The sequence below is a fragment of the Metopolophium dirhodum genome, chromosome 9 (assembly GCF_019925205.1).
Source record: "Metopolophium dirhodum isolate CAU chromosome 9, ASM1992520v1, whole genome shotgun sequence".
Taxonomy (NCBI): domain Eukaryota; kingdom Metazoa; phylum Arthropoda; class Insecta; order Hemiptera; family Aphididae; genus Metopolophium; species Metopolophium dirhodum.
This window is the reverse complement of record NC_083568.1, coordinates 8,890,136-8,913,942: the sequence shown is the minus strand read 5'-3', so window position 1 is coordinate 8,913,942 and position 23,807 is coordinate 8,890,136. Positions and strand designations below refer to the sequence as shown.

At 30.0% G+C, this 23,807-nt stretch overlaps 1 protein-coding gene across 1 annotated transcript; it reads left to right on the top strand.

Moving 5' to 3' along the window:
• The first annotated feature begins 15,857 nt into the window (after nt 1–15,857).
• On the top strand, nt 15,858–23,585 carry LOC132952948 (uncharacterized). Its single transcript, XM_061025473.1, has 2 exons — nt 15,858–16,545; nt 21,726–23,585. Exons 1-2 carry the CDS (start codon nt 16,526–16,528, stop codon nt 23,554–23,556), a joined length of 1,851 nt encoding a protein of 616 aa, XP_060881456.1. The 5' UTR covers nt 15,858–16,525; the 3' UTR covers nt 23,557–23,585.
• The last annotated feature ends 222 nt before the right edge of the window (nt 23,586–23,807 follow it).

Sequence of the window (23,807 nt, the reverse complement as noted above, 5' to 3'; positions counted from 1 at the left end):
ACAATAAGTACCTACACAGTTATGTACAGTTTTAACAAGCTTTAGCTCATCGGTTGTTACGAACGCTCTCCTTGACAGTGCTGAAACATTTTAGTACTAAATCAATAATGTAATATTATTCAGAGTTTATTGCGAATTATTTCATTAAATTGAGATACTAGTACGTATATTATTCTAGTATGCATGCGCATGCGTATCTGATATTCGTTTTTCTTTTAACATAAAATCTAAATAACACAGCAGTAAACTAAACTATATTTGCATATATATTATGATAGTATTAAGTTCTTATATTATTCTCGTAATATTTTAGTTCTGCGTAGGTACCTATATGCTGGTAATTAATAATCAAAATATTTTAATATAATCATATACCGTTAAATTAAGGTACTCGTGTCAATAGTTACAGAGAACTGCATCCGTTCACAAACAAAATATTTAAATATCTAATCATAGAAAAACACGTGTCGACATTTCAAAGGATTCGGTGAAAAAAAATGCAACACGTGAGTTCTTTTATATGTGCATTTTCAATACTTAGTATAGGTATTACTTCCGTTATGCAAATTAAATAAAAAATATTTTTACAAATAAGTCGCACACATTTTATAATAATATGGCATAGTAAATAAAATAATTCTATTGGACAAATTTTCTAATCCATTTATTAGTGAAACAAATTTATTAGTATTATTTTTCGTATTTTACACACAATTTTTCGTATCAATCTTTTGTACAATAGACATTTCCAGTGATACACCTATATTTTCCTTTCGATGTATATACAATTATACAAGATATAACAGAATTATCTGCCAAATGAAACAACTTTTGTTCTAATCAATATTAGATTCTGAGCGGAGCGAGGAAGCTAGTGGTTTTACAATGGTGTTTATTTTTTTTTTTTTTTTATCCTGTATACAAAATTTCTACCAGAAGGAGTGCTTCAATTTCTACATATAGTACTTCCCTTATATCTTTTAGCAAATTAGATCAAGGTACTTTAGAGAGGTCATTTTTCGATTTTCTCAATAGTTATTTATTAGTGCCTCGGTAAAAAATACCGACAAATTACGAAAAACCGCTTAAAATGGGATTTTAATTTCTATCGCTTTGTTTATCACCGTAGCAACGAATAAAAAATAATAATATTATAACATTAATTCAACTTAAAGGCTATAATAATTAATACAAATATAAAAAATCCAGACCGATAAACCGTCTCCACTCAGAATCGTTTTTCTTATACAATAATGATATTACATCATTGAATTAAGTTTAATATAATCCATTATACATTGACCCACTTGTAACCTACTGTACAGCAGAGCGACGTACACTTATTTTTATTTTTTTTACATATGAATATTAATTAAAGACACTTAAATTACAAGTGCAGTATATAATTGTTTATTAGGTTAACAAGTGAGGGTAAGATTTTTTTTTAAATATTGTATTAAAATTTTTTGTGGATAATTTAATAGTCAGTTTGTAAATTGAATTTTTAGAAAAACATTGATGGTAAAAACGTTTATTTAAGTCAAGTAGTTTATTTTTACAATCAATTTTTGTCATTAGTTAGCTACCGAGAACATTCATAAACAAAATATTTATATATATTTTAATCATAGAAAAAGAAGTGCCAACATTTCCAAAGATTTAATGGAAAAAACAAATGAACACATGAGCTAGTTCTTCTGTATGTGCTTTTGCAATATATTACTTCCATTATGCAAATTAAATAACAAAATACTTTTACAAATACGTAGCAAACATTTAATGATAATATGGTATAATAAATAATAATTCTATTAGTCACATTTTCAAAATATCCATTTACTATAGTGAAACAAAATATATAATAGTATTATTTTTTTGGAACACTTTTTCAATGTTTGATCTTAACTGTGCCAATCACGGTGTATATATTTTATTGTTTGTAGATAAGTATCAAAACTAAGAAAAAAAACCACTTCAACAGTATAATTATAATTTAATATTCCTCTGCGGTAATTAATGCCATTTCTCGCGTAGATTTTTATTCGTCGTCGTTATAAATTAACGTGAACTATATTTTGAACAGCATTTGAAAAACTTTCAAAGTATTAAATCGTAAACCGTATAACGAAGACCGATTAGGTGTGTTGGTTCCTTAAAGAATGATGATAATATTATTGTATGATCGATAAATAATTTGCACGCAAATACAGGAACCGTATGGCTTTCAAAGTTTAAAAACTTTTAAACGGCCCGAACAGAACTCAGAGCAAATGTCATCTATTATTGTTTCAACAGTTTGTTTTAGATTTGTTTTTCAAAATAACACGTGCGCGAACGAGTTTTATTACGTTTTCTCACCTATATACATATTGTACATAAATATAATAATATTTAATATACAATGTTGTACCTCCATTGGGGTGGTTCGCGTTTACTGACATAGTATAATATATATTTATATATATTTCGTTATGTATATTACTCGAAATTCGTTCCATATCGGAAAATAACACGAAGGAGGCTAATGTCGAACAACAAGTGGTTGGTACATGATATTATATTATACCTACCGTACATAAAATCGCTTTTGCGCCGAAGTGTTCGACGTGTCTGGAGAATATAGTAATAATAATATAATATATAAATCGAATTTCGGGTGAGTAGTTTATGAGTTATAAGTATTTAAAGTTTAAATGAGCGGAGTAGTGGACAAACATTTCGAGGGGTAACCCCGTAGCACTCCACTCCGTTTGTCGAAACTTAAAATACTTATAACTCATAAATTACTCGTCCTAAATTCGAATTTTATGATTCGAGATACTTAGACTAAGATTCTACTTTGGAATATGAAATTAAAACTCTATGTTATCATTCAAAAAAGTAAAAAACTTAAAAAATTATAAAGATAAAAAATATTTTGTTAATAAAATCATTGTTTTGTAAACAACTTGAAACTATATAAAATAATATTTTCAAAAACATTTACACATCTTGAAATAATGAGTGTTCAATGTTTAAAGAATCACCCTGTATATATTTATATATTTCGTTGTGTATATTACTCGAAATTCGTTCCATATCGGAAAATAATACGAAGGAGGCTAATGTTGAACAACAAGTAGTCGGTACATAATAATATTATATTATACCTGCCGCACATAAAATCGCTTTTCCGCCGAATTGTTCGACGTGTCTGGAGAATATAATAATAATAATAATAATATAATACCTCTGTGTGTTACATTTTATAGACGATATAGGTACACCGAACCGTCTTGAGGTGGTTTGCCTACGTTTGATATAATACCTACTAGTATTTTCGGAGATCCACAAATTGAATTTTTGTTATTATATGTAAACAGCAATTTTCATGCTCCCCTCGCGCCTACCTGTGTGAAATATTACATCGGTCTGTACATAAAACCCACCTACGTCTGAGCTTCGAACCATTATCCACTAATCGTCTCGCATCGCGTCGTCTATGACATGTATTTAATATTATATATTATTATTATATGTTATACTGCCGATAACGTAAAATACAATATTAATCGTTTTATGGTATTACAGGCGTATTAAAGTATATATATATATAATTTAATATACTTAATAAACTTAATAATTATTTTGTAATTTTATTGGTTTCACTTCGCATATAGATTGCTTATTTTCAAGAAACTAACACATCCTTTAACAACGATCTCAATTTAATTGCACTCTTATAAGAGGACGCCACACGGACATTTTTGTTGTCTCCGTCGTACAACATGGCACATTTTACGTTTACAATAATACATTTTACTCTGTAATTTCCAAAATTAGAGTGAATTCACCTCTTATGAAATTTGTAGGTAACAACATTATCCAGGGCATATCGGAGGATTTTATTGATATTATTATTTTTAAGCAAGTTATGATCATTTTTAAACCTTCTTAAACATGGTAGGTGCTAAATGAACACATATTTTTAACCATTGATATGGTATTTCAATGTACTATTATCAATAGTTCAAATATTATTTTACATAATTCGAGTAAGTACCTACTCCACTATATTACTACGGATCGGTAATTATCAACAAAATGAATAAACGACCAACCAGAAACTGTCAATATTAACTTAATTATTTGATAGTTTGATTTTTAGTTGAATTAATTTTATTTTACAAAATATGGTAAGACGACGAGAATAATATGACCTAGGTAATTATAAACAATACAATCAATAACGATTCCGAATAATGTGCAGATATTATTAAAATGTACAAATAGATAATATAAAATTGTTATCATTTCGCATAGCTCGCCGTGTATTAATCGCATACTTTAGGTTTTCGTTTAAATAACAAAATCTGGTTTGTCGGAATATTATTAGAGAGGTTTCGCATTAATATAATAATATTATCTCATAGCCGACCGCAAAGCTCGTGCCTCTTTATTATCGACGATAAACGAAAACTATTAAAAACGTTTTGATTTGCGGGGTAATTATCATCGGTCGGTCGCATCCCTCTTTTCGAAAACTATAATAAACTACGTGAATAACGGCGCGAAATAGTCGTCCAGAAAAAGGCAAACCGCTAATGGATTTTCGTCTTTCGATATTTTACCGTTTTTTGTTGTTGTTTTTTTTTTTCAATAATATTATCGTCGTTATTATATTTTTTCCTCTTCTCCGGCTATCGCAATGTTCAAATAAATGGATATATTTATGTACCCGCAATTTAGGTATGTGTGTGTGTGTGTGTGTGTGTATAATACACGTCTGCGTCGAGGAATTTATGACTTTGTCGGGTCCATAAACCACCGCCGGAGAGGAGCACAAGCACCGGTCACCACCTCTATTCGCGCACACCCCACACCGCAGACGGCTGCACCGGTGGCGGTCGTCCCTTAAACGGTTCTATACTACATTTATATATAATATTTATAGCCAAATATATATATATATATACGAGCCACGTAAAAACAAAACGACTGCAATCGTCGATCTGTACACGTCGGACGACGAGGCCTTTAATTATTATCGACGGACCGCACGAGCGACCGCGGCCGGTGGTAAATGCAGACGCCTCCTATAATAATATAATAATAATCGGTGGCACACGATCGAGAGTTGTGCCTACCTACCTATGGCTACATATATTATTATACCTAGGTACCGACGGTCACCGCGATCTCCTCCCACACTTGGCCAACACCCGAAACGTCACGATAAATAATGCCTTCTTTCGGCCCTATATATACTCACACTCTCTCTAATGGACCCTCTGCAAGAGGTACGCCACGAATTAATACGATACAAACCGCGTTATAACGTTAGTAGTAGTAATAATAATAATAATAATAACATAATACGACGAGTGCAGCGACGGCGGTCTGGCCAAAAATTGGCTCGTGTTTACGACCACCCCCGCCGAAACCAACCCCCGACGGGGTGGGCGGACGTGCGCGGTGTGTCGTAAAAAACATTCGGTTAAGGAAAACACACCGAAACGCCATTATGTAGTATAATATTGTTATCATTGTTCCGTCTCGGGCGAGTCACCTGCAGGATCGAATTTATAACTGCAGCCCACGTGACCTTTAATAATATTATACGTATGTAGGTATCGTAAGAGTATAGACTATTATTATTATTATTATTATTATTATTATGTCACTGCAGTTGATATATCATAATCACGAACAAATTCGGTGGTGTAACTTCAATATCATATAATATGTTTATCGGGCTTGACATTTTTTCGCGAGCCCTTATACTATTTCATAGGCTCGCGTTAAGTTGGAGCCCGAAAGAAATTTGAACGAAAAATATTTGGTACTTACTTTATTCATATTGTAGATAGAAATTTTAAATCTAAAAATGGTGGTTGAAATTGTGTGAAATGTTGTTTCTTGACTAAACCAAACTATTTGTGAATAAAGTAATCAAATATATCGCTACGATTAATATTTGTTTAATTTATGTAATTATGTACGTATATTATAATGAATTAACGTTCAAACTCGATAGAACAAACTATGGAAATTACATTCGTATTAATCAAAACCAAAATAATAATATATCGTACTGCATTTAGGGATCTAAGATTTCATGAAATTTATTTTTCGAAATTTTTCATTTTGATGAAAACCAAAAAATAAAATTTTTATTTAAAACTATTATAGTAGAAAGTGAAACATCTCTTCTTAGTTAAATGATAAGTGGAAAATGTTATAGAAGTACATCGTAAATTCCATAATAATTGTCTATCTTCTAATATACATCTTATGTACATCTTGGTCGGAAATTAAATATTGATAATCACTAATCAGGTATGATATCAGCCTGGCCATCAAGTGAGGATTTTAAGCTTATTTTATAGGAAGAACACAAAAATTAAAATAATATATTTTTCAATATTTTATTGAGATATTTCACTTTGAAATATTTCATACTCATAACCCTAACTGCAGTACATATGCTATTTAGAAAAAAAAACTAAAAATAATATTAAAACAATATAATATACATATAATTATAAACATTTATAATACAAAGAATTCAATGACACAAATAATTTTAAAATGTAAAATGGATGATACATAATATTGTTTACCATTGACGAACTAATGAAAATAATTCAATTATTTGCATTGTATAACCTTACAATATCGCCTACCTGGCTACTCTTGTTTACCGTTCAGGTGAAACTATGTGGCGTTAAATAGATCATTTTTACGAGTGACAAGAGTAATTATATGACTAACCCTACCCTATAACTGCATTACACGCTTTTTAGAAAAAAAAACTAAAAATAATATTAAAACACTATAATATACGTCATATTATAAATACATAAATTCATAGCACGATAAGAATTCAACGACACAAATAATTTTAAGATATAAAATGGATGGTACGTATTGTGTTTCCCATTGACGAACTAATGGAAATTCAATTATTTGCATTTTATAACCTTACAATATTGCCAACCTGGCTACTTTTGTTTACCGTTCCGGTTTCGCCGTGTGGCATTTTATAGATCGTTTTTACGAGTGACAAGAATAATTATTATATTATGACGCTGACACAATACGCCATTATACCAACAGATTTTATGAACTAACCGTTTAGAGTTTTTCTCGATTTTATACGCCCGAGTACTTTTGACGGCTTCTATTAACTATAAACAACTTTTGAATTTTAATAGACATTTTCTAGAGGCATATTATAACTGTAGGAAATAAAATATAGTCAAGTGTACAATAATTATGAACGGTAACTTCTAGGAAGGTAATTTAAAGCACAACAGAGGGGTCTCGTCAACTATATAATAATATGAATTAAATATTATATTTTCTGAAAATTATTAAATTACTTATTTATAAATGTAACGAATTTGAAAGTCATGCAAAGTAAACAACACGACAAGGCAGTAAATGTTAATGTTCTTAGTTTATAGAGATATTATCTCACTGTTCATCCAGACACAAAGTCAATAATTTGCCTAACAAATTATTTATTACATTTTTAGTGTAGCACAATATAATATATGAATAATAATAAGTAAGCTGCATTAAACAAGTATGAAGTAAACATGTATTGGTAATAAAATCGGTATGAGAGGAAGAATAAAAGCTAAGTAACATTTCGATATTTAAATTTAAAAAAAAAATGAATAGTTTAATTAATTATCAGTATAAATTACAAATAAAATGTAAAACTTCATAATCTAACATCTTAGTATTTAAATAAACGCATATTATTAAGAAAACTATTTATTTTTTAAAAACGTATTAAAATTTCTGTGTAAAAAATCTAGTTATACTATTTTAAGTGGGCAATAAAAAAAACACACTTTACTATGATGTGCACATCTGCAGGGTTTTTCGCATGAAAGGATAATATTATTATTATATTATGTAACAAAAAAAAAATATTAAAAATACGTATTTGGTGATCAAAGAAAATATATTATTTTTACTGACAATTTGATTAGTTTATTCTATATAAATTATTAGTTGACTAATGGTTGCCGGGCTCAAGATCATAAGAAAAAAATTGTATTAATTTTTTTTTGTCATCTTTGAAATTAACTTTGTAGTTTATAGTTCAATGATAAAATACCGATTTCATAATATATTTTTCTTGACTTTGTAATGTTTCAAAGTAGTTAACTAATTTTATTGATTTCGTCTAGACTTTATATGAGTATAGGTTTTAAGGAAATTCTAAAATATTTCATATAGCATAAGTGTTTATTCGACGGTGTTCGTGGTACGTGGTACACCGGTACGTCTAAATTATGTTTAGCTACCAAATGTCGATTAAAAAAATAAATTGATAATTTTAAACATTTCGAGAAGGTTACAATATTGTACAGTACCTATTGAAGATTTTTTGAATTTCAAAATAGAAAAAAAACTTATGTTTTTACAAAATTTCTAAATCAATTCTAATTAAAATATATAACAAAGAATAATATAAAATTTGGAAGGAATTTCAAAAATTCATATTTTTGTTCTTGTTTCATATAATTACTTCGTTATTAACACGGACATAATCCATTTAATCTTTTACCATTGATTTAGAGCATATAAATTATTGAACTAGTTTTCCATAAACTCGTACAAAGTGTGTTAATATTACCAATTATTTTTGACTCCTCCTTATTTGATTTACTTATAATTAGTATATTGTTGAAACGTATATAAGTTATAACAGTGTAATAAAATATGTCATAGTTCATTACGCTATGATATATTTTTTAACACCATAATATTTTGATATTTATTACTATTACATCGTTTGAATAATTGTTCAATAATAAGACACAACAAAAATAAATTGAAAAATATTGCTGGTAATGCATAATACACATTTCGTATTATGCATTTTCTGGACTCAAAGGCTTTATAGTGGTTTTTCGAATTCCTTCGAATAAATTTAGAGTAAAAAAAGTGTTTATAAAGTTTTCCTCGTCCAGATGAATAAAACATTAGTTTACAAAGAGACTTATTGGCAAATAATTCCTAAACAACTCGTATATGTATTTTTTCCATTTCCATTCGGACTTTTCAATGGCGTTATTTTGTATGCATTTCTTTAATTTACAGGGAGAATATATTATTTTCTAATCGAAAAAAAAAAATTTACTCGTTCGAAGAATTCCATTGGCATCTATTTTTTCTGCCGGAACACATTGTTCAGATTCTTCCGGAAATATTTTTTGGATACCTATACACACAATGCTATAATATACCATCACGGCTGCAACCGCGGATATTAATGTAAGTCTATAATTTAAGCCCCCAGTCTGTGAAAAAAAATATACAATACATTAATGCGCGTGTGTACACGTTATTTTGTCATATTTTATTCCGACCAAAAATCAACAAAGCGTGTGTGTGTGTATGTGTGGGTGCTGTTTACCTAAACCTGGTTGTTATATTTTTATCGAGTACAATGCGTAATTATAATTTATTTCCAACTCCGTGAAGAAGTGCGCTCTCACAATTGATTAACCCTTCTTAATCGTGAGGAAATTGATTACCGATCGTTATTATCACTATAGGTCTATTCAATGGGTGGCTGAGTGGCGCTTGGTAGCGGCTTCGTTGAACCGCATGATTAAGCACTTTTTATCGATTATCTGCGCTCCAGGGGTGTGGTGCCGCCGCCAGCGACTGCGAAGACGACGGAGACGATGAGCAATAAGAATCAATGAATCCTTTTTTTCTTCGCCATATACAATACAAAACAAACAAATGCGTGTTAACAGGTTTATCGTGTAATTTATTAACCGGGTTAGGTTAGCTCGACAAACTATACGCCTCCTCTTCCCGTCGCATTAAATACAACATAAATATATATAATATTTTACGCGCACACACACGTAGACCCGGAACACTATTGATAATTAATAGGGTTTATCGATATTACGATCACGCCAAATCGTGTGGCCGTCGTAAAAACCGACAACGGTTCTATTCGACACCTTTTTTTTCTAAATATAGTAATAAAAAATAACATCATTCTTTTCGATCAGTCCAAAGCGCCACTTTAGCACTGGTCGTCGACGATGCGTCCACAATAATATACGGTCGTTAAATAATTCGATTCGAAGAGCGACGTTCGTAAGGCCACGACATATTTTACAGAACGTAAGAGATTTAACGCCACCGGACACGGCCATAAATTATTGGATTCAGATTTGTCGACATAATTTATTAATAATTGTGACTTGTACGAATAGATAGGATAAATAAATTATTCGATCTCGTATACAATAATATATGGAACGGTTGAAGTTGTACGGATATAGGAGTCAACTCGAAAGAAATCGGTGCAATGTGCAACACGCCGGCTAAAAGTTTCCACTACTTTTTCTTCTTTAGTTTCTAAAAAGTATAAATCAACTTGTTCCATTTGTTGTTACAGAGTTTTGAGATTAAAGGAAATTGATCCAGTGGTGTGAATGGGAATGATGATTTCTGTTGATATTGCGTTTACAGGAGAGTAAAAGTAAAAACATTTGTCTCTTTTTTTTAAAAAAACGTACACAGTATTATTTACATAATATTATATTTGAAATAATATTTTGAACAGTATTATAACGACGCCGCAAACAAAGATTTGTGACAGTAAAAATTAATATTTTCTTTGACCGGTATTTTTGTAATTTAGAAATAATTTTTCCGTAGATTAAATATCAAATATTTGGGAAAAAATAACATGTTTCATTACCTACTGTAGTCATAAGAATTGAAAAATAACAATACGGTAACGAAGGAAAAAAATTGGTTCATGATAAACAGTGTTCGGATTAGATAAGTAGTTTTTTATCTAGATAAAGATAAAGATAATGAAACTCTAATGTATCTAGATAGAGATAAAATATAACTTAACTCATATTTATCTAGATAAAGATAAAGATAAATACTTTTTTTTATCTAGATAAAAAAAAGATACAATTTTTTTTTAAATGGGCACTAGGAACATAATAATAATAATGATGATATAAATAAAAATAATTACATTATTTATAAACCATAAACTTGGTTTGAGAATCTGTATAAATATTTAATTGCGATTGTACAATTTCGCGATTTTTATCAATAAAAAATGTATCTAGATGAATTCATTTAGATGAGTAAAAAAATTATCTAAGATGAACGTTTAGATACCTTGTAACTATTTATCTAGATAAGATAAAAGATGAACAAATAATTATCGAGATATTCATCTAGATACATTTATCTAGATAAGTCCGGACACTGATGATAAATATTAAATATCAATTTTCCATTACCATTTGTATAATACGATTTAATATGATCGATAATAATTGCTTTACTAAAAGCATTTGAGACTTCTGTATAAATCACAATAATGTTTGATTTATATAAATGTTGCAGCAGGTTAGTTTATTTCGACCTTTCAAAAAATGTTAATTTACAATACTCACTGCAGACTTGTTTACACAACGAACGACAGTATGTTGTGGTTTTAGAGTGGTTTTAGGATACCTAGACACCTAGTTAGTTGATATTGTGCAGCAGTGTTTCCACACATTTAATGCGAACTTCAAATAATAGAGGGAAGTCGTAAACCGTTTATACGAAATTAAGATTGGTGATGAAAAAAAAAAATTAAAAATTAAAAGCTAATAGACCTACAAATCCACGGTACCAGCTATGTTGCAATTTAAAATTTTTAACAGAAACCACGAGAAAAATATAATAGCTAGGAGTACACATTTAATATTGATATATTATATTATACTGAGCCATAATGGATTGATGAAGAGCAGAGCAGCTGCGTAGATATAGGAAATAATTGTAATTTACATAATAATTATAATTTGCATGAATACCACAGTGAAAACGTTCTCACGAACTATTATTAATAGTATTATGACTACCTATACCAAGCTGTTTGACTTAGTACATACGACGAGGGGATAAGTTATTATTATACGCTTAGAAGCTACAGTAAATTCTCAAACGGTTTCGGGTTATGCAGTATATTGTATTATGTCAGACTACCAAATTAGAAAATATTCTATCAGATATCAGGTATATTAAATAATTCATAAATCGAGATTTTTTTAAATGTACCTATGATATATTTTTTAAATTGAGCCGGATGTGTAACATATTTTAGTTTTTATATAGGTACACTCACAACAATAATAGTAATACCTCCACAAATAATAGAATCATAGTCATTAATAATGACCAAGTCGCTGGTTAATGATTGAAGATAAAAATATTTTATATTTATGTACAGTGTGCACTCATCAATTGCTCACCACCGTTATTTCCTTTAATAATGAATATATCAAAATTATGATTTTTGATTATTTTAAATATACTCAAACATAATTTTTCAAATCTTTTATTTCTTTTGTATTACTTAAAATGTGTCCTGTGGCGATACAAACTTCTGTATATCAAATGATAACTCCTATTTTTTTACTGAAAATGATTTAGTGGAGATTTTTTTTGAAAATGTTGATGTATAACTAATTCAGTAGTTTCTTAGTAATTAAAATGTCTGTGCTAAGTATAATATAGTCCTTAAAAATGGTTTTAGAAAAATATAAAATAAACGTAATATTAGAGCTAGTATTTATTATACTTTGGCCATTTTTATAAATTATTAATGTCGATACCTAGATTAATGTAAATTAATACAATTTTCGAACCATAATAGCCCCCAAATCGTATAAGCCCATTACCATAATATGAACCTTTTATGCTTAGAACACAAAGTTAAATTACCTACTCAAAAACAACTTGTACGAATTTTGATTCTGATACGTCAAATTGTTCAGATAAATTATCCACTAAATAATTTACAGTTGAAAAGGGGGATTATCATTCGACAGAACAGAAGTTTGTATCTCCGCAGGACACTCCTGAAGCAGTTCAATAAAATATCAAGAATTTGAAAATATGGTTTTTAAGTATATTTAAAATTTCCAAAAATCAGATTTCGAATAACTGAATTATTGAAGAGAAAAGGGGGTGAGCATGCTTGGTGAAGCAACCCGTATATATATATATCTAAAGTAATAAAGCCGATTATATAGACACGTAATTTTGATTTTAACGATGGTTTGTCTATACGGTAGTTTTATTATTGCGGAGTTCCGTCTTAGACTCTTAGTACATTGACGTATCCTAAAAGTTTTTGAAATTAAACGTTTAAAAGTATTTGATTCTATGACTTTGTACCTATTTATTATATTTTTGACGTTGTACAACGATGTACAACCATTAGAGATTAGAGACTATTAAAAACATGTAGTGATCGAATTGAGTAATTTTTACAACTATTATACACGTTCAAATAGGAACATTTTTGTTTTTAAATTGTTCTATTCACACGACCAAGTGCACATTAGAGCGCGTGTTTTTATACATTTTTTGATAACTATAGTTTCATTAAACATTTTCCTTAAATTTTAAATCATTTTAGTTTAATCCAAACATAATATACGTTGTATAATATTATATTCAAATAAGTGTTAGAATATGATTTACTTACTACGTACATCAATGATTAAATTTTAAAAACCAAGTTAAAATTTATAAAACTCGGAATTAATTTTAAAAGTATTTTGAAATCAAACATTACAAACGTGAATTTAATCAAATACAAATCCAAGAAAACTACACAGTTGTAAAATGTTTGAAATTGACCTTAATAATACACATTTTGTCAACTCGAAATTGAATTTTGAATGAACGTTTAATTTACTATATGAACATATATCTACCGAGGACACGTATAATTTAATGCTCAGTTGTTGCGGGTTCTCAGAAAATCATATGATTATGTATCATCTCGAAATTTGAATTATTTAGGGCTATCATCCAGACTAGGTAGGTTATGTCGCTATTAAACAGAGCACATAAATAGATGAGATAGGATAGGTACACATTTGGAAGATGTATTGTACGCTAAATTAATAATAATGACGGTTGAAGCGTAGAATGCGGGTGAATGTAAATGATTTTCATAACAATTAGAATATTATAATAACAATATAGTCATGTCATTGTAGGTGGTGTGTAATCGTGTGAAGTTGTTGTAGTCTTGACAAATCGTGTAATAATATTACTGTCGTTTTTATTCAAACACAACCTACGACACTACAGTTTTGATATTCTGATACGTTTTATTTCCAAAACAATAATGAGGAAACATGTAAATTAATAAATATAGTAACTTTATTTATAATATTGAACTGAAACTACTTGTTTCGTTGGATTGTATTGATTATGCAGTTATATATTACCTAGGTAATAATTATGAGCTATTGGTTAAACTACTTATATAGTATTATATTGTATAATAAGCGTAACTGAATTTAAATAGAAAAGGAAAACTCAATTAAAACAATATTATATATTTAAAAATAAATCATACAAGACGAACCAATCGTAATAGCGTATTTAAGTGTTGCAACACGCTTAATTCTATACAAATAGTGTAGATACAAACACATTGTAGGTATTTTATGGTTTACTTCTAATAAACAAACAAACCTTTTTTATAGAAAAGTATTAGGTATTAGTTATAAACTTTTAAGTAGGTACTCAAATAATGTATTGTATTCATTAAGTCTATGATAGGTAATCTGAATGCGTTAAAGGATTGTACAACGTATTCACAATATTATTTCACTATAGTCACTATAACCTATATAATTGTGTTAAACGTGTAATCAGTAACTATACAAATACTAAGAACACTCATCACAAAGAATTTTTAACTCCGTTGGTCATTGTAGAAAAAATACGAAAACCGGAGGAGTTGCTCTAAAAGTAGGTAATTTGTACTCATTCAGTAGGTCACGTGTAATGGATGTGTTAAATTTTAATTCAACGATGGCCGTTGATGAAAGCTATTCTGCAGGTCGGATACGGTCTGGAAGCTTATATTTCTAAAGATATTTTATTATAAAACTAAATTTACTATGAGTAATACGATTGGTAATACCAATATATTAGTAATGCAAATGGTTGGTTCGACCTTGAACTATTTTTTTTCCAAAATAAATCGCATTAATATATTATTACCTATATTGTAATAAAAATTATAATATTATTCTATAATGATAATATATTATTACTTTCTATTGTTTTACTTATAAGTCAATACCAAGTTGTGTGCAAACTGCAAACTATTAGTATGGGTAGGGCTCGGATTTTAAAGCAAAATTAATAACAATAAAAGCATTTTTATTGTTGAAAAAAGCAAAAAAAGCATGACCAAAAATTAACTTAAACTAGGTAGGTATGAAATTGAATACAAATATTGAAAAATTAATTTAAATTGAGAAACCTAATAATATGTGTGTAAATACATTATGTATGACTTTACGATAATGCATTTATAGTATTATACCTATACCTAAATAAAAGTCGTTACTTTAGGATAGCGTTTCTTAAACTGTGTTCCTCAGACTGAACCACAGCAGGATTCCACAGAGATCATTTCAGGGTCCACGACTCCCTCGTTAAAATTTAAATTCAGAAGTTCTGTTTATCATTTAAAATATTTTTTGAATTAAACACAGTATACGCATTATTATTGTATGAAATTATTAGAATTTGTATTGTCTATAAAAAGCCGAAAAAACTAGGGGTCCTGCAATAAAAGTGGACATAAAAAAGGGTTCCACGGATTAGAAAGTTTAAGAAACACTGCTCTAGGAGAAACATTTAAAATGACAGGTCCACTCGATTTGAACAAATGTAGAAAAAATGATGAAATAAACGTTGGTATAAGTAAATTTACCTACATCTAACCGTAAAATTTACCGAACTCACAATATCTCCGACTATTATAATGTTATGATTTGGTATTATTAAACATAGGAAGTAAGTAAGGATGTAGCAGTTAGTAAACAAATTAGAAATGTAGTATTTATAAAACATTTAGAATTATGAAATGAAATGATTATTGTAAATTAGTGTAAACAGGTACAATCCCGAAACTGCGAGTAAGCACTTTTTATATAGGAGGGATTGTCCTACAGAAGTTTAGATATAAGGAACGTTAAGATTGTAAGACAGGCAGTGGAGAATGGAGATAGTGCCATTGACTGTACATGTTCAGAACGCAATAAACTTTATTAATTGAATATTTGAACGTGTGTTTGTTACTTTATTTACTAAATCTATATACAAACTCCACAAGTACGAGGCTACGGTCAACCGACTTGTAACATTGGTGGCAGCGGATCAAAAGAACCATTAATTCAAACGAGGCGCGTTCATTCAATCGGGGTGAGTTAAATTGTTATTGAACCAGTCAAGGTGCATAATTCCAGTCAACTACGGATCATTCCACTCAAGTACAGAGCATTTCATTCAACTACAGAGCATTTTCATTCGACTACAAGGCATTCCAGTCAACTACAGAGCATTCCAGTCAACTACAGAGCATTCCAGTCAATTACAGAGCATTCCAAACAAATTCAGCATTCAACTTTTTCAAGGCAACAGAGAAACAACTCCGATAATGTTAAATTTATTGGTATTGTAAGTTTGTTATTTTTATATATTGTATTGTAAGCATATCTATATTTTTCTATTTATATTTAATTAATGAGCAACGATAGTAGTAGTACTAGTAGCATAACACAGAGCGATAGTGAAGACAAAACATTTGTCCCAGATAGGTCATTTGATTCAGATGATAGTAGGGCAAGTCAAACGACATTAGGCAGGGATAGCGTTAGTAACCAAGTAGAAAATACAGTGCAGAATCAGAGTACTTTATTAGGACTTCAAAATCCTGACACCGGTAGAAACACATTACATTTGCCAATACAGCGTAGACGGTTAGGAGTACCAGCAGAATTAAGTTCAAACATTGTTAAGGAAGATATTTCTTTTGATAGTAGTACTGAATCATACAGTTTTGTACCAAATTTGAGTCAATCGAGTACTGAATTAGTAAATATGAGTGTAATTACTTCTTTAGAGGCAGCATTTCGAATATTACCAAAGTTTGACAAACAAGACTCTGAAGGCTTACATAATTTCATAAAGTCATCAGAATTTGCTTTTTCATGCATTAGTGAGGAGTTAAAACCCATAATATTAGGGGCAATAGTTGCAAATTTAACAGCAAAAGCAGCTCAAGTTGTCCGATTTAAAAAAATTAATTCATGGGAAGAATTGAAAACACAGTTAAAAAATTGTTTTGAACCACAACATACTTCCACACATTTGATGTTAGAATTGACCACAACTCGTCAGAAATATGATGAAGAAATTAGTACATTTTATAGCCGGTTAGAAAAGCTATTTCATTTGACGTTGAATGTTCAAACCAAAGATAAAACTGCAGCAGTGGCAGAAGTCATAGAGGGAATTTTAAAAACTCAAACATTAAGTATTTTCATTGAAGGACTAAGACAACCTATAAAAATGTTAGTAAAGGCAAGTCGTCCGAGTACAATAGAGGAAGCATTTGCGGTGGCTCAACAGGAGGAAACGTCATACAAATCAGATAAGGAAACACAATCAAAAATGCCGAAGCAAAATACAGCGAAAATTACATGTTTCAACTGTGGCAAAGTAGGTCACATGGCCAAGGTATGTAGGTCAAGATCAAATCATCAATTTATAAAACAGCCACAAGAGAATCAAAAGAACGGGGTTACGAATACTGGGCAAAATTCAAAACCAAACAATTGGTCAGCAAATATTCATCGGCAAACTGCAGAAAGTAATAGTGCGATTAATAACAAGGCAATTGTTTGTAAATATTGTAAGAAACTAGGTCATGAAATTGGAGTATGCAGGAAATTAAAATACAACAATGAGAAAAGAGCTAGTCAGGCAAATTTAAGTTCAATGTCAGAACCATCAACTTCGGGAAACGAGACAGGGTCGATTCAGAGCGGCGAACGATCGGTCCAGGAAATCAAAGCAACAGCCGTAACATTTCAAGAGCATTTAAATTAAAGGCTCAACTTTTTAAAGATCACATTATATGTCAGGCTACGGAATTCGTTAATCAGGAATCAAGATTTTTACTTGACACAGGGAGTGAAGTAAATATAGTAAAATTATTGTCATTAAAAGATGACGTAAAAGTTAACGAAAGAATTTTATATCGATTAAAAGGGATTAATGAATATTTTGTGAACACAATTGGGTCAGTAAATATAATGATAAATTTTGGAGAAGAAAAAAGACAAGTAAGGTTTCAAGTTGTTAATAATAATTTTCCAATACCTCATGATGGGATTTTAGGTAAGGAGTTTTTAGAGGATAACAAGATAGCAATTGATTATTCAAAAAATGAGATAACATCAACACTTAATGAAGACAATTTTACAGTGGTAAATCAAGACATTCCGCATGTAGATAATTTAGACATTGCAGTAGTACCACCGAGATCGGAAATGATCATTCCAGTAAAAATTACAGATAATCAAATAAAGGAAAATGATACAGTGATTATATATTCACAAGTATTGCAAAATCGAGTTCAATTTGGTAATGTAATTACTAAAGTGAAAAATCGGCAGGTGTTAACAAAAATTGTCAATCAAAATGAAAATTCTATTAAGTTACAGCCAGTAGATTTGAGTAATTTATTATATGAAAAATTTGAAGAAGCGAACATACAAGTGTGTACTAAAACTATAGGAAGTCGGAATAATGAAAATCGGTTACAGTTATTGGAGCAGTCATTAAGATTGCAGCATCTCAATAAGGAGGAGTACCAATCATTAAAAGATATATTTAATCAGTATTCAGATGTTTTTTTATTAGAAGGTGACAGGTTGGACGGGACATCAGCAATACAACATAGAATTAGAACAACACCTGATATTCAACCAATTTATATTAAACCATATAGGTTACCACAGAATCACAAAAAAGAGATATCAACGCAGGTAGATCTAATGGAAAAAGATGGAATCATTACAAAGAGTACTTCACCTTGGAACGCCCCGTTAATAGTGATACCAAAGAAGGTCGACTGTTCAGGGAAGCAAAAATTTCGTATTTGTGTAGATTTCAGGAAATTAAATAATGTTACGATCGGAGATGTGTTTCCGATTCCTAATATAAATGATATTTTGGATCAACTAGGCAATTCTAGATACTATACGACCTTGGATTTAGCGAGCGGATACCATCAGGTGTCGGTACATGCAGATGATAGAGCTAAGACATCATTTTCGACAGATAAAGGACATTATGAGTTTCTTAAAATGCCTTTTGGATTAAAAGGAGCACCAAGTACTTTCCAAAGATTAATGAACACAGTGTTATTAGGAATAAATGGAATAAAAGCATTTGTATATATAGACGATGTTATTGTATATGCTCATGATTTAAGAGATCATAGTGAAAAGTTAAAAGAAATTTTTCAAAGGTTCAGAGATTATAATTTAAAAGTACAACCTATGAAATGTGAATTTTTGCGTCACGAAGTTATATATTTAGGTCATATTATCACAGAACAGGGATTGAAACCAGATCCATCAAAAATTCTGAGTGTAAAGAATTTTCCAGAACCAAAAAACCAAAAACAATTGAAAAGTTTTTTAGGTCTGTCAGGGTATTACCGTAGATTTATAAAAAATTATGGTAAGATCGCAAAACCGTTAACCACATTGTTGAAAAGCGATACACTATATGATTGGACAGATCTTTGTAAACAGGCATTTATAACATTAAAAGATGCATTGGTGAGTGAACCTATTCTTAGTTATCCAGATTTCGATAAACCATTTAATGTAACATGCGATGCAAGTAACTTTGCAATTGGATCAGTTCTTTCACAAGGTAAAATAGGGGAAGATTTACCAATCGTATACTCATCAAGGGTACTGAATAAAGCAGAGCAAAATTATGGTACGACAGAAAAGGAGTTGTTAGCTATCGTATGGAGCTTAAAACAATTAAGACCATATTTACTGGGAAGAAAATTCTATATATTGACAGATCATCAGCCTCTCAGATGGTTGGTTAATCACAAGAATCCAGGATCAAGGTTAATGCATTGGAGATTAGCAATGGAGGAATACGAGTACGAAATTATTTATAAACCAGGTTTATTAAATACTAATGCTGACGCTCTCAGTAGAATACCACAAATTATGCAAATAGAAGGGGAACAAGTAGTAAGCAGTACAACATATAATGAATATATGGAGTATATTAAGACAAATATAGTCCAAAACTTAAATATTATAGAAATAGCAGGTGATATTTTTGAAGACGAACATTCGCATCTCGTACATTATGTATCACGGGAATTGACGTTAAAGGAAGGATTGGCACTGGAATTCCGAAGACGATTCGGGAATCTGGAAAGTAATCAAAATAAAAAAGTTACAGATTTAGTATATTTAAAAAAAAGTAACCGTTATATAATATATATGATTTTATCGGAGAAAGGAAAAAGTCCAATTACTTACGAAAATGTGTATAATTGTCTACAGAATTTAAAAACATTTTGTTTAAACAATCAAATTGCAGATTTAGCAGTATCAAAAACAGGTGATCAAATTTTTCAGCTCGATTGGGCAACAGTAAGAATAATGATAAGATATTTGTTTAAAGGCACTAGTATAAAAATCAAAATATTTACACCGAATGAACTTACGGATCAGGAAAAAAGAACTATTATAAAGGAAATGCACGAGAGTCCTTTGGCAGGACACAGAGGGATTTCAAATACAATAAAAAAGATTAAAAAACAGTATAATTGGCCAAAAATGGCAAGAGAAGTAACAGATTATGTACAAAAATGTCAATCATGTCAAAAGAATAAAACTTCGAATAAGCATACAAAGCAACCGATGGTTATCACTTCCACGGCAGACAAACCATTCCAAAAAGTATTTATGGACATAGTAGGACCACTTCCTGTTACACACAAAGGAAACAAATATGTACTTACAATGCAAGATGATTTAACAAAATTTAGTATTGCGACACCTATGGTATGCCATGAAGCTAATACTGTAGCGCATAGTTTTGTGAACTCATTTGTTTGTATACATGGAATTCCAGAATCAATAGTATCTGATCAGGGAACAGAGTTTTTAAGTAAAATTTTTTCAGAAGTATGTAAGCTATTAAAAATTTCTAAATTCAACACAACACCGTATAGACCACAAAGTAATGGAGCATTAGAGAGAAGTCATTCAACATTAGGGAATTATTTGCGACATTATGTCGACAAAGATTTAGCAAATTGGGATGAATTTATTCCATATGCAATGTATGTATATAATACAACAGAGCATGAAACAACAAAATTCCAACCGTATGAACTACTGTATGGATTTCCAGGGAAAATACCTACATCGTTAAAGAAAACACCTGAACCAAGATACAATTATGAAGATTATAATTATGAGATTAAGCAAAAATTTCAACAGTCTTATGAAATTGCAAAACAACGTATAGTGAATACAAAAGAAAATACAAAAGGTCGATATGATAGTAAGGTTAATCCACTTAGGTTAAAAATAAATGACAAAGTATGGCTTATGGAAAAACAACAAAAAAATAAATTAGCACAAAAATGGTTAGGTCCGTATGTAATAGCAGAAATAAATAATAATGAAAATGTAACAATCATTAGAGGAAAAAAATTAGTTAAAGTACATAGAAATCTATTAAAACTATGTAATCAATAACATAAAAATAAGTAGTAAACCAATGATATCTTATTATTACAGGATATTAATCATACAACCTATCATGGCAACAAATTTAACAGAAAATTATCGAATAAAGGAAATTGAATCACCATCAGGAATTTTTTTTAATCATTTGACAAAAATAAAAACAACAAATTCAAAGTGGAAATTATCAGTCTATGTGAATTTAACCACGTATGATGGTAATTTTGAACGAATTAAGAAATTTCAAAAGGAAACAATAAAACATTGTTTAAAAATTGCAAAAAACACAGAAATAGTTCCAATAGAGCACTTGGTAATTTGGTCGTATTTATGCGAGCAATTTAATACAACAACAACATCATATATCCATGATATAGAGAAAACGCGACAACAGATAAACTATGCCGTTAGTAGAAACGAACGCTATAGAAGAGGATTGATAAACGGAATTGGTAGATTATCAAAAACATTATTTGGAATATGTTCGGACGAAGATTATGAATTTTTTGATAAGAAAATAAGTGAAATAAGCGAAAAACAAATTAGGGTTATTCACGATATGCGACAGCAAACGCGAATAGTACAGTCAACAGTACATGATGTAGACCGAGCAATGGTGAAGATACAACAAACTGAAACAGCGATAATAAGTAATATAAACAAGTTGGAAAGTAAAGCAAACCAAGTAGGTAAATTGATTAATGAAATGGAAGTTAGACAAATAATGAATGAACAAACTGAGGAATTAAATGTTTTGTTAACACAACATTCATTCCAAACTCACAATCTAGTAGCAATAGTAAATACAGCACAAGTAGGTCATATGCATTCTAGCATTGTTTCGGCGACAGATTTTTTAGCAGAGTTACAACAAGTGAGAATACAATTAGATTCGAGAGAGAACTTCGCTGAACAAGTCACAATACAGAATGTACATAAGTTAATGAAAATGAGTAACTTACAAGTAATAAGAGTAGCAGATACATTGATATTCATAATAGCCATTCCGATAGTCGATACAAGGGAATACCGCCTATACAAATCAATACCATTGCCTATAAAACAGAAAAAGTCAGTATATGCGTTAATTCAACCAACGAATAAATACTTGGCCATGTCAGAGGATAATGTGTATTCAATATACATAGATGACATAGAGTTAAGCAAATGCATACATATGCAAGAATATTATATTTGTTCGAACACTCAGACGCACTATATTCAAGAAACGGACAATTGTGAAGCGAAATTATTTAGTAGTCAGGATAAAGATGTAATTCCAAAAGCATGTGAAATAAAAATTACACGTATTCAAAAATTAGTGATACACAAGTTAGATAACGAAAATGTTTGGTTGTACACGGCAGAACAACCAACGACAATCAACATTGATTGTGCGAGTGGAGAGCCAGTGTTGCAAACCTTGCAAAACACAGGTACAATCTCTCTCACGTATCCGTGTCGTGCGATAACAAAAGAGTATGAGCTAACCCCCACCAGATCAATAGTAACGAAAACATCGTATGATTTCATTCCGAGAGTGAACATAACGGCTAATATGAAACAATATCAAACTAATAGGATACAGGATGATTTTCCAAAAATAAATAATTCATATTATCCCGATTTTCATTCATTAGCAAATAACGCAAAACAATTAGATTTATTATTACAGTCACAAATAGATGATAGTATAGAATACGTAACTGTATCTAATATAACATACGTAACAGTAGGAATAGGTATAGGTATATTAGTGTTAATAATTGTAATAAGTAAGATAAGTTTTAAACTGTATAAACAAAATAAAGTGTCAATGAGTTATATAAAAGCATTGGTCAATACAAAATCAGTAGACGACATACAATGCGTAGAAATTAAGTAGATTTAAGATATAATTATATAATGATTTATGAATGTATAAAATATTTGTTTTTATGAGGAAAAAAGAATGTAATAAGAAAATTGACTCATGAGGACATGAGCTTTCATTCAACAAGGGGAGTGTTATGATTTGGTATTATTAAACATAGGAAGTAAGTAAGGATGTAGCAGTTAGTAAACAAATTAGAAATGTAGTATTTATAAAACATTTAGAATTATGAAATGAAATGATTATTGTAAATTAGTGTAAAC

Coding starts and splice junctions, on each gene's coding strand:
- LOC132952948 (XM_061025473.1), top strand. CDS start 16,526: ATGTTAAATTTATTGGTATT. Junction 16,546..21,725: donor ATGTTAAATTTATTGGTATT/GTAAGTTTGTTA, acceptor TTATTATTACAG/GATATTAATCATACAACCTA.